We start from the raw sequence: 12,584 nt of genomic DNA on the forward strand, positions 1-12,584 counted from the left end.
CAGTATAAACGATGAGACTTGTCGAATCTTTATAGACACTTGTCATCTCAAGTTCAGTGATACAATATTATACATACTGTATACATATTTTCTGTTTAAAGAGGCAACTTAAATCTGTATAGACAAAATATCAGACAACCTTTTGCAGTAATGCACTCTTTTTATTTTATTTGTTTGGTAAAACAATTAAATTCTAAATACCAAATTTCAACATGTATTTATCATGAAAATGAAAACAGTATAATGATTCTATGCAGTATAATTACTTTCACGACATCGTACAGATTTTACGACTTTCAAATCTGTATAGACACAATATCTTGAAATTCGTATAGACTTTCGCCCCTTCCCCACGAGAATCTCCTTGTTTGTACACGTTTTTTCCCTGTTTTTGCATGCCCGAAATCGGCAAAAAAAAACAAAGGTTTTATGCAAGAAAGATATTTGATGTATCAAAAACTTGTAAAGTCAGCTAAGAATGCTACAGTTTCATAGCAGTAAATATTCAAGTCACATATGTATGTGATAAGAATGGTGTAAGGTTATGCATTGTTGTTTATTACATATTTTCTAACAGCATTTTCAAAAGCATGCATTATTTGATTTACAGTGTAGGCCTACTGTATGACAATGTTATTACCTTTTTTCACGAGTTCGCTTTGTTGTGCGTCTGCAGATCAGATTTTCTCAATCCCTGGGGACTTACTTTTTTATTTAAAAGGGCTATATATTCTATTTTAAGGTTTTTATTAGTCAGTCGAGAGCCAAATGAAGACAAATATATTTCTTCGCTCTTCGCTCGCTCCTGATTTTCTCAAAAACCTAAAAAAAATATTTAAATTATTTTTTCGCTCGCCGCCTCAATTTTTTCAGAAAAAAATCCGATGAACAACTTATCAATTTGGTGTGGCCTTATATATCTGACAACAGAGACAGGCAGAGAGACAGAGAGAGAGAGGAGTGGGGGGAGAGAGAGAGAGAGGGAGAGAGAGAGAGAGAGGAGGGGGGGAGAGAGAGGGAGAGAGAGAGAGAGAGGCGGGGCTTATGACTCCGTTCCGATTTGGAATTGAATTAGGATCAATAAGTCATTATCATTAATTTTTGTTGACCTTATTGTTTGCGTGCATTTTTAAGTTCTAACTAGCCATTTTAAATCAGCTTTTAGCAGGTAAAATGGCAAGGACATAGTACCCGTAACCGTATTCTAGATAGAAGGATGATCGAGTGTATTTTTAGATTTGATGGTTGCCAGATTCTATGCAAATATTCATTCCATTTCTAAAAAGAAGATTTAAATGTAACATGCACAATGAAATTGTTTCCTCAATTCTGATCATTCAAAGATTCTCAAAGTTTTATTTTCTTGAAATAATTATGATTAAACTAAAAAAAAAACGGTAATACGAGGGTTGATCAAGAAGTAATGTCATGTTGTCCATTGTGCATTAATACGCAGGATTTAGATCAAGATGTAAGCTACTTATGATGACATGGATAAATATTATTTTCTAGGGTTGTTTCGTTTTAAATATATAGACTTCAAAGTTCACCCCTGACGACATTTCGCTGCACGCCAAAATAGCGTTCCTTCCTGAAAAGCAAACAAAAGAAAAAACAAATAAAAGACAATCAACAATTGACATTAAAACAATGCACCTACTCATTTGAAATTATAATGATGTATCGTTACGTCTGTAAGTACTCAAACAGGAAAGTTATAGTGGCATCCTCGCAAGTTAAAGTTCGTTCTGTTGTGCTAAGGCTTGTTATTACTTATCGACAAACATATCAATTTCTTATGTCAATAACGTAATTGACGTGCGGCAATCTTCGTTACCATGCATTCTATGCATATCAATATCTCGATAACTAACCAACAATTTTATTATGATATGTTCAATTATACCTAATAAATGTATAAAAGTTGACTATTCAAAGTTCTGGTGATGTGTACAACAAACATATGTATGAAAGTAAAATCTGAAAAGATGCTTTTTGGATTCAAGGATATTTCTAGAAGTTCTTTAAACATTTCTTCCAACGAGATAGTTTGTCTCTAGCTACGCCCGTTCCGTTACTGAGGAAAGGTATAAATTCATTGACACGTTGATGCTCGCTTCAGTCTTCTAACACAGGGAACAGGTTTGAACTATTTCATAGAACTGTAAAACAGGAAATATAAGATGAACGGGGTAACTTTGGCATTTTATATTGTGATATGTGTCACTGTGCATTATATCCAAGGTTCGCCGACAACCACTGACGTGAATGGAACTGAGCCAGGAGATATGGATGGAAAGAAATTAGTGGAAATTGGGAAAAAATTAAAATTACCGAAATTACGGCTTATCGGGAAAACTATTGAAAATCTAGAATTGAAGGTAGACAAAACTCTTGAAAATTTTGAAAAGAAGACTGGAAGAAAAATTTGCGACCTTAATCCCTGCATGGCATGGACAGACTGGAGTGAATGTAGTTCTAATCTGCATCGTTTCGGATCAAAAGTTCGGACACGTCAGTGCAGCATAAACAAGGATACTTGTAAAGTTGACACCACGAAACAGTAGAACAGAGACAGAGTTGGTATTTGTGGTGGATTTTGTCCCAAAGACTATAATGTAACAAAGAATGGGTTTTGCGTGAAGCTTTATTCTGACAAACAACGGACTCAGACTCAGGTCTCGGCGGAACAACAGTGTCAGGATGACGGGGGGCATCTGATGAATATAGACTCCGAGGAGAAGTACGAGGATGTGAGCAGTCTCTTGAAAGGGTTTAGTTCTGGTGTCTGGATTGATGGGCATAGGAAGGATGTCAGTTCTCCGTGGCAGTACAAGTACGGTTCACAGAAAGGATTCTTCAAGTGGAAATCTGGTCAACCAAGCAATGGCTCAAATGAGCTGTGTCTGTTGATATATCTTTCCAGTGGAACAACATTAGTTTGGTATGACAATACGTGCGGCTCTAATTACTACAATCTATGTGAAATAATATAATGCTACGTTTCATGTACCATTATGAAGACATCGCTTATAATAAATAATTGTCTTAAATAGGAAATATACAACAGTGACTGTTCATGTGTGTACATATGAGCCGTGCTATGGGAAAACCAACATAGTGGGTTTGCGACCAGCATGGATCCAGACCAGCCTGCGCATCCGCGCAGTCTGGTCAGGATCCATGCTGTTCGCTTTTAAAGCCTATTGGAATTGGAGAAACTTTTAGCGAATAGCATGGATCCTGACCAGACTGCGCGGATGCGCAGGCTGGTCTGGATCCATGCTGGTCGCAAACCCACTATGTTGGTTTTCTCATGGCACGGCTCATATGACTCGAACTTTTTAAGCTGGTAAACAACCTTATTAAAAGATTGTGATTTAAAGGCTTTATTACAACTGAACGTAATGATTTCAACTCAACGTTTGTTAGACACGTGAACTTTTTATTATATGCCAGTCTACATGTAGTTTTAAACTGTTCCAAAATCATTAAGTAAGAAGAATATGAAATTAAACATGAATAACGATTTTTATGGACAGTACCATTAACTGTTTAAAGGGGTTCATTTTTATGTCGCACAACATCAAAGATTTCTATGCTACTATGAAAATTGAATTGCTGCCACTGTTGCATTTCAAAAGTATATAGATCTTTAAATTAAAACGGAGGACAAGATATTTTTAAATATCTATGTGAAAACAAACGACTGAAATACGCTTTGTGTACCCTCTAATGAAATACTTTATTTTTGTCTTGTAATTTAAAAAATATATACAAATAGACATTGTTTTAAATGCTATTTGCTCAATTAAATTAACCATAAAATGAGTTTACTTTTGTTCTATTTCATAGTTCATGAATAAATGATTTTATTTTAAACATTGATTTCTTTTTTATGCGTGCACCTTTCAATTGACTGGTGCACAAGGTGTATATCTAATACATCCCTGTATAAATTTACAAGTTTGAGAGTAGTTATAAGCGCACGTATATATACGCGTGCACGCCTATTTATTCGTGCACCTACATAAATATATACGTGCACGTGTATTTTAAACTGTGCGCGCATGGAAAACAGACTTTCGACCCAAATGGTAACACCATAAATTTAAATGTGGGGAAGAAAGTTGTCTTTCAAGTCCTATCTTTTTAGCCATTTCTAAAACCTCCACATTTTAAATAGTTACTTTATTTATTTTAATGAATTTGTTTTGCTTTGTAAAAAAATATCCCGTATATTATGTTTTTCTACGTTTCTGATGTAAAAATGATCAAGATCATTTCAAGACCATTTATCCACATTTTATGTTTGTTGATTTCTCCCATAATCGGTCATAAATTCCACCCTGCTAACAGTTTATAAAATCACCGTCACATACAAACCCATAAATCCCTTTCCAACGACATTATTATGATATGAGAATACTAAGTACTATCAATTAAAGGCGTTGCATTTGTATCAAAAACAGAATTAATAAATTGTTATTTTACCTACACTCCTTTCCCGTTTTAATTAGCCCACTGCATATGGGAAAATTAAATCCATCGTGAAAATCACCACAAAGGCCGATAATAAGCTAGTTTGGCTGTCGAGACTGTTCAGTAGTTTTCGGTCTAGCCGATCCCTTCTTCGCCTGTCGCGAAGTGCGAGAGAAATTTGTAATATTTACTCTACTAACCTAAAACCTAGCTTACATTTTTTTTGATAAGCTTATAATTAGCTTTCTCAACAGTATTACTCATAGATTGGCTATTCAGCTTTGCCTCTCTCCAAATTTGGTTGTTGCTTTTTGATTTGCACACGGCACTAGTTTTTTCTAGAGTAGAGAACAGATATATTCGGTATTTAGGCCAGACAACATCTAAAATTTTACAGAGATTTTAATATAGAAAATTCAAAGATAGTTGTTACAAAAGAGGAATAAACTGTAGAAAACTAACATTGTTGTTCAAAAATTAATTTAACTGTTTCTTGTGTAGCGAAAAGGAAAAATAGTCACGGGTCGCTACATTAATTGGTCCCGCGAACCGGATGAGGATACCAGCAGGATTATGAGAAATTTCGATCTGGACATTTGTTTAAAGCATTCATTGCAATTTGGAGTAAAGATTCGATCTGCAGACAAACGATTGACTAAATTTTTAACAAATGTGTTGAAGATGGAATAAAAGAAAGAAAAAAGGAGTAAACTGTAAAAAGGAAATAAAATTGGGCTTGTGAAACGAAAAATGCTGGAGTAAGGGTTATGTGCTGCTGTTTGATAGGAAAGTAAAACGAAAAAGAGTCAGCAAAAATTGAAAGGAAAATAGTTAGATTTATGCAAAGGTTCAAATTTATCGGACAAGCAGTGTTAGGCGTTGCCCAGACAGGTTAAAGTAAAGAGTCGTGTGCAAAATTCATGAATGGAATTCCAGTGATATCTTGTTAGCTGAAACACGAGTGTGCCAGTCCAAAAATAATTAGGTGTTGAAATCGGAGACAATATAATCTACAGAGCAGTGATAAAAGGTCGTTAAAGCATAATTGCTGATGAAAGTTTCCATTGGAAATAAACAGGCTAAATGCTGTAACAATTATGTGATAAATGCCAGAACTTAAAGGTCGGTGGAAAGGGTCGTCTCAAAAGCAAAGAAGAAAAACGGAAAATAAACATATTTAAAAGATAAAGAAAGTTTGAAATGTTAAAAAAGTGATGATTTGGTTGAATGAATTGTAACTGTGACTGAACAAATATGGAAAAGCAAAAAGACGGCCAGGAGGCTATTAGTGCGATGTCGTCAAATTCGAATTTACGATATCTGAAAAGCGTGAGGACACGGTTTCGAAATACGTTGAAGGAAGAGGTTGAGAAAGCTGCATCATTGTTAACCTCGGAATGTGAGGAATACGAGTTAGATGAAAAAATAAGCAGTGCTTCGTCATGTATGGAAAAGATTAGCTTATACCGGGAAAAGGTAGAAAATCAGAGCGAAAAACTAGTCACATCGATGGGGGAAAGTGAAGAAATTGAGGTGATTGTGGATGATGACTGTAGTTTGTGTTTCCGTGCAATGGACATTTATCTAGAACTAAAGAATTTCTTGAGCAAACTTTATAAGTTAAAGGATAAATTAGAAAAACCACATGAAGAGTCGGACACTCATCTGTTAATTCAACTACAGCAAAATATGCAACAATTAATGTCTTCACAAATGAAGCAACAAGAACTGACAAACAGAAAAGAAGCTGAAAAACTGTCATCAGTTTAAGCTACCAAAAAATAGATATGATATCTTTCCCCGGGTGATAAAACTAAGTGGACTGAATTTTGGGACTTTTTCCCAGAGCGCGGTACACAACAAAAAAAATGATATCAAACATTGAAAAATTTACCTATCTGAAGAGCAAATTATTCGGCGAAGCAGGAAGGGCGATTGCTGGATTAGCCCTGTCGAGCGAAAACTATAACGTAGCAATGGATATTTTGAAGAAAAGATTTGGCAATTCACAAGAAATAATTGATCTTCACTACAAGCGACTGATAAACATTCCGTCGGCTACAAACAAAGTTAGCAGTTTGAGATATTTGATAGACAATGTCGATAAACATTTTAGAAGTCTGGAAAGTCTCGATCAAAACATCAACCAAGACATTATTGTGTCGATCGAAAATACCTGAAGATGTGTTACTGCAACTTGAAATCATGAAAGATGTCGACGAAAAGTTGACAGTTAGAATTATAAGCAAACGGTTAAACGACTATATTGTAGCGCGTGAAAGGGCAGTAAAGGACACGAACAGTACCGACATTAGACAACGACGCTCAGCTACGATGTCATATGAAAGGAAAGAGCGAAGCTTTGGACCGGGAATGAGAAATCGTACGTCTGAATCTACACCAAAACATACGACAGAAGCGTTTGTAGCGGGAGAAAATAGAGCAATTACGCAAGCATTTACGAAAGCGTGTAGATACTGCAACGGCGAGCACTGGAGCGATGAATGTAAAAGGTATAAAACAATTGATGAAAGGAAAAAAACGGTTGAAAGGATGCTGTTATAAATGTTTGAAAGATAATCATAGAGCAAAGGACTGTAAAAGCACAAGATTTTTGTACGACTGCAAGAAAGTGAACGTACATCACAGAAGTTTATGTGACAAAAGATTTCAATTAATCAAAATCATGAAAGCGCAAATTTGTCCAATGAAGTGGAAAATGTTGAAAATACGGAAAGCGAAAATAAAACATTAGAAAACGAAGAAACAGGACTTCTACCTTACAATGAAAATGTATTAATGCAAACAGCATTTACAGAAATAAAAAATGCAAGAAATGGGCAAAGTGAACATGTAAGACTTATGCTTGACTGTGGAAGTCACCGAACATATGTTTCACAAAGTTTAGCAGATCGTTTGAACCTGGAGGTAAAGGGGAGAGCAAAGCATTCATCTTATAACATTTGGTAGCAGAAATAAAAAGGTTATACAAACAAAATCAACGAAGATCGATATTAAACTTCAAAACGGAGAGTACATGGCATGACTGCAAATATTGTACCCAACATCACTGGAACTATCAGTAGAAAGGGGGTTAGATTGAAATCACAGTCTAAGTTTGACAGTCTTACAAAGGATCTTATATTAGCGGACAATATCCCCACCCAAAATGAAACTGAAACACTTAATTTGCTTATTGGTAATGACTATTACCTGGACATTGTGCAGACTGAAAAAATCGAAGTTCAGCAAGGACTCTACCTATTAGCGACAAAATTTGGCTGGATGCTTTCAGGGAGAACAGAAGTTACTGATGAATACGATTCTAGTGACATGAACATGTTGATTCTAAACTATGGAAATAACGTAACGAAAACAAATGTATTCACAAACGCGGACAGTGTAGTTCCAACAAAACCAGATATCGAAGACTTTTGGAATGTTAAAATCTATTGGAAATAACTACTGAAAGGGAAAAACACAGATGATCAAATTGTTATGCAACATTTCAAGGATACACTTAAGCGCGAGGACGGGCGATATCAGGTTACATGGCCATGGAAACGAGATATTGATGAATTGCCGGAAAATCGTGGATTGGCATTAGGGAGACTGAAATCATTAGTTACTCGGATCGAAAGACAACCTGAACTGAAACAGCAGTACGATGATGTAATTCAAGACCAGCTTGTAAAGGGCGTTATTGAAAAGGTTGACAAATGTGCAGAGTACGGATATAAACATTATATCCCACACCATGTAGTTATCACACCAACGAAAAGTACAACCAAACTTCGAGTTGTTTATGATGCATCAGCGAAGACAAGAGCTGACAACAAAAGTCTGAATGAATGCTTATACAGAGGCCCTGTCAAGCTACATGACCTCTGTGGAATTTAATGCGGTTTAGATTACACAAAATTGGTATAGTTGCCGATATCGAGAAGTCATTTTTGCAAGTGGGATTACAACCTTTAGAAAGAGACGTTACCCGATTTCTGTGGCTCAAGGACATCAGTACATCAATCGTTAATGAAGACAATATACAAGAATTTCGCTTTGCAAGGGTGCCGTTTTGGCGTAATTTCGAGTCCATTTCTACTGGTGCCACTATCGAATGCCATCTGGATTCATATGAAAGTGAAATTTCAGAAATACTGAAAAATGATATATACGTGGACAATGTTATTACTGGAACCGAAACCGAGACTGAAGCCATTAAGTTTTACGAAACATCAAAATCGATCTTTAAAGATGCATCAATGAACTTACGTGAATGGACTACAAACAGTAAATCCGTGAATACTTCCATACCTACTGAAGATAGGTCAGGGTGTGAAAAGACAAAGGTGTTAGGACACTATTGGAATGTTAAAGATGACACATTTTCTATCAAAGCGCCGATGTTGTTACCTGAAACGTCACAGATTACAAAACGAACAGTGCTAAAACAGATAGCTTCAGTGTATGACCCTCTAGGTCTTTTCTGTCCGATTTTGCTTCGGGGAAAGATACCTCTACAATCATTGTGGAGTAAACATTGTGACTGGGATGATGAACTTGAAAATAGTGACATTCTGTCATGGAAATCGATCAAAGAAGATTTTGTAAATATCCCAAATTCTCAGATTCCAAGATATGTTGGATTACAAGTTGTCGATGAAAATACAAAAGTACAAAACAGATTGGTTTGCTTCTGCGATGCTTCAAAATATGCATATGCGTGTTGCATTTATCTTATTCAGGGAGATAAAAATGTAACAAAAGGGAACCTTGTATTCGCAAAGTCAAGATTAGCTCCTATAAAACAAAATAAAGACGATTCCAAGATTAGAATTACTGGCGATGGTCATAGGAGTTCGTTGCATTGAATTTGTGAGAAAAGAGCTTAAATTAGAAATAGAAGAAACTTACTTGTTCACGGACTCGCAATGTGCATTGAAATGGACAGAAACAGAAAAGGCGTTACCCGTATTTATCAAAAACAGAGTTAAAGAAATAAAAAGTCACGGTGACATTTCGTTTAGATACGTATCTACAAAGGAAAATCCAGCAGACGTAGCAAGTAGAGGAGTTACAATGGATCAGCTACAAAACAACCAACTATGGTGGCATGGTCCTAGTTGGTTATCAAAACCGAAAAACGAATGGAAAATTGACGAAAAATTTGTGATAGCGGAATCAAAATTTGAAAATACTGAGCAAGATGTAGAAACGAAGAAAAATGAACCATTGTTAAAATCTGAAGAGGCGCCTGCTTTAGGTTCAGACAATCATTCTCTATGCGGAATTAAAAGTGAAAAGTACTCATCTGCAATCAAGCTGTTCAGAGTTACAGCCCTTGTCTTACGTTTTATCAAAAGGATAAAGAAACAGAAATGTGAAACTGAATCGATTTCAAGTGATGAATTGTTACATGCCGAAAATTTGTGGATATTGCATTTACAGAGAAAGTGCTATCAAGATGTGTACGAGTCGATAACAAACGGTAAAAAATGTACCATAAAGCAACAGCTTGGAGTATTCATAGATAAAAATGGTCTGCTTAGATGCAGAGGCAGGCTTGAAAACGCAAATATTAGCGATGCAGCCAGATATCCTATCCTTTTACCAAAGAAAGATCATATTACACGTTTAATCATAGAACGCGCTCATAAACAGCAACTTCATAGTGGATTATCTCAAACGTTGAGTGCTGTGCGATATAAATTCTAGATTCCCGGTGGGCGTGCTACTGTGCGCAGTGTGTTACGACAATGCATACTGTGTCGGAAAATCGAGGGCGGTGCGTACAAGATGCCGCCAATGCCCCCATTTCCAAAGGGACGTGTTACGGAGGCGGTCGCGTTTGAAAGGACAGGTCTTGATTATCTGGGACCCCTCTACATAAAGACCTCTGGGGAATATAGAAAGGTATGGGTTTGCCTATTCACTTGTTTAGTAACTCGTGCAGTACATTTGGAGACAGTACACGATATGTCAACAGAAGAGTTCCTATTAGCGTTACGTCGATTCATTGCGCAGCGGGGATCACCAATGGAAATAAACAGTGACAACGCAAAACAGTTCAAGTTAGCCAGTGACACAATACATTTAATCTGGCAAAACACTATCAAAAGCGATGACGTGCAAACGTATGTATCAAATCATGGAATAAAATGGAATTTTATTGTCGAGCGAGCCCCCTGGTATGGAGGATACTGGGACTTGTTAAACGATCATTACGCAAATCTCTGGGACGTAGATCATTGACTGATATTCAGTTACAGACTGTTATCAAAGAAATAGAAAGTGTCATAAATTCTAGACCACTTTTATATGTGGATGATGATATAAATTCTAACATTACGTTAACACCAGGACATTTTCTGACACTGAACCCACGTACGAGCATACCTGAAGCGGATTACGATGATAATGATCCAGATTACGAACCATACGAAAGTTCAACGAAAAAATTGTTAAAATTGTGGAATAAGGGACCAAAAACTTTTGAATAATTTTTGGGAAATTTGGAAAAAAGAATACCTCATAAGCCTTCGTGAAAGGACTCAGTCGGAATTAAAATCACACAGAGTGCAGTCAAGTTTAAACCTAGTGTTGGCGACGTAGTTCTGATTAAAGACGATTTGCCACGAGGATTATGGAAAATGGGAAAGGTGATTAAACTAATAATGTCGAATGATGGACAATACCGATCAGCCAAAGTAAATTTGTCAAACGGTAGAACAATTGGTAGAACACTAAACCATTTATATCCAGTCGAGGTCTCCGATGACCATAATTCAGTGGAACAAACGAAATTATCAAAACCAGTACTAAAAACATCCAAACAGATAGAACAAACGCGTCCCAAACGAAAAACAGCGATTATTTCAAGCAAAAGAATACAGGAATTAATTGCTAATAAACTGATTAGTTAATAATAAAGTTAGTGAATGTTGACTGGGATTATATAAGATGCTTGAAGAAAAGACTGACATTTGCAACATTCTTATTCTACAATAAACTGAAACCGTATAATACTGTACTTATAATATGCTTACTTGCTTTCATTTAATCACAGTTTACGTTGACAGCTCATTTGGTAGGAAATGTTCAAAAACAGACACGTGCTAGAACAATCTGAATTAATTGCAGTGACAGGTGGATAATTAAGAATGATAAGCTCGTGTTTATCTAATGGTTTAGTGATAAACTTACATTCGGAGAACTGAAACGCATTTGTTTATGATAAGAAACAACAAACTGACTTCTGTTCAATGAAATGTATAAAAGGAAGATTTATTCAACGTAAATTGGAATTTAGTATTCTTATATCTTGCCATTAATATTATATGCTTTTACTTAAACAATTATTTCTTTCATTGCATTTATATTCTTATAGTTTATAATGATTCATTAAGCAAATAACTAAAACATGTTTTCTAGTAGATATTGTTAAGTGCTGTGTGACACCATTTTCAGCATTTTTGTTTAATTTGAGATTTGATATTATCTTCATTTTAGTTTATGTTAAATGTAATATGTACATGTTATGTTACATGTATCTTTCTGTTCTGGCCGGAGTGTCGCGAAGTGCGAGAGAAATTTGTAATATTTACTCTACTAACCTAAAACCTAGCTTACATTTTTTTTGATAAGCTTATAATTAGCTTTTTCAACAGTATTACTCATAGATTGGCTATTCAGCTTTGCCTCTCTCCAAATTTGGTTGTTGCTTTTTGATTTGCACACGGCACTAGTTTTTTCTAGAGTAGAGAACAGATATATTCGGTATTTAGGCCAGACAACATCTAAAATTTTACAGAGATTTTAATATAGAAAATTCAAAGATATTTGTTACAAAAGAGGAATAAACTGTAGAAAACTAACATTGTTGTTCAAAAATTAATTTAACTGTTTCTAGTGTAGCGAAAAGGAAAAATAGTCACGGGCCGCTATATTAATAGTGTACTGTTACAATAATACTTTTGATCAAATAGATTAAAGGAATATTGCCAAACTTAATTTACAATGATTGCAAAGATACACTAGAACATGAATTGGAAATTACCGGGACTTAAATGGTATTTGGTGGATTAATCAGAATACCTTTACAA

At 35.6% G+C, this 12,584-nt stretch overlaps 2 protein-coding genes across 2 annotated transcripts; both read left to right on the forward strand.

Annotated features, from left to right (window-relative positions):
- The first annotated feature begins 2,183 nt into the window (after window positions 1-2,183).
- On the forward strand, window positions 2,184-3,139 carry LOC128554285 (C-type lectin lectoxin-Thr1-like). The gene is made up of 2 exons (XM_053535542.1): window positions 2,184-2,381; window positions 2,568-3,139. Exons 1-2 carry the CDS (start codon window positions 2,184-2,186, stop codon window positions 2,994-2,996), a joined length of 627 nt encoding a protein of 208 aa, XP_053391517.1. The 3' UTR covers window positions 2,997-3,139.
- A 5,242-nt stretch (window positions 3,140-8,381) lies between these two features.
- LOC128554283 (uncharacterized) lies at window positions 8,382-9,353 on the forward strand. The gene has a single exon (XM_053535540.1). The coding sequence runs from the start codon at window positions 8,382-8,384 to the stop codon at window positions 9,351-9,353; it is 972 nt and encodes a 323-aa protein (XP_053391515.1).
- The last annotated feature ends 3,231 nt before the right edge of the window (window positions 9,354-12,584 follow it).

Source organism: Mercenaria mercenaria, unplaced genomic scaffold, assembly GCF_021730395.1.
Source record: "Mercenaria mercenaria strain notata unplaced genomic scaffold, MADL_Memer_1 contig_4903, whole genome shotgun sequence".
Lineage (NCBI taxonomy): Eukaryota > Metazoa > Mollusca > Bivalvia > Venerida > Veneridae > Mercenaria > Mercenaria mercenaria.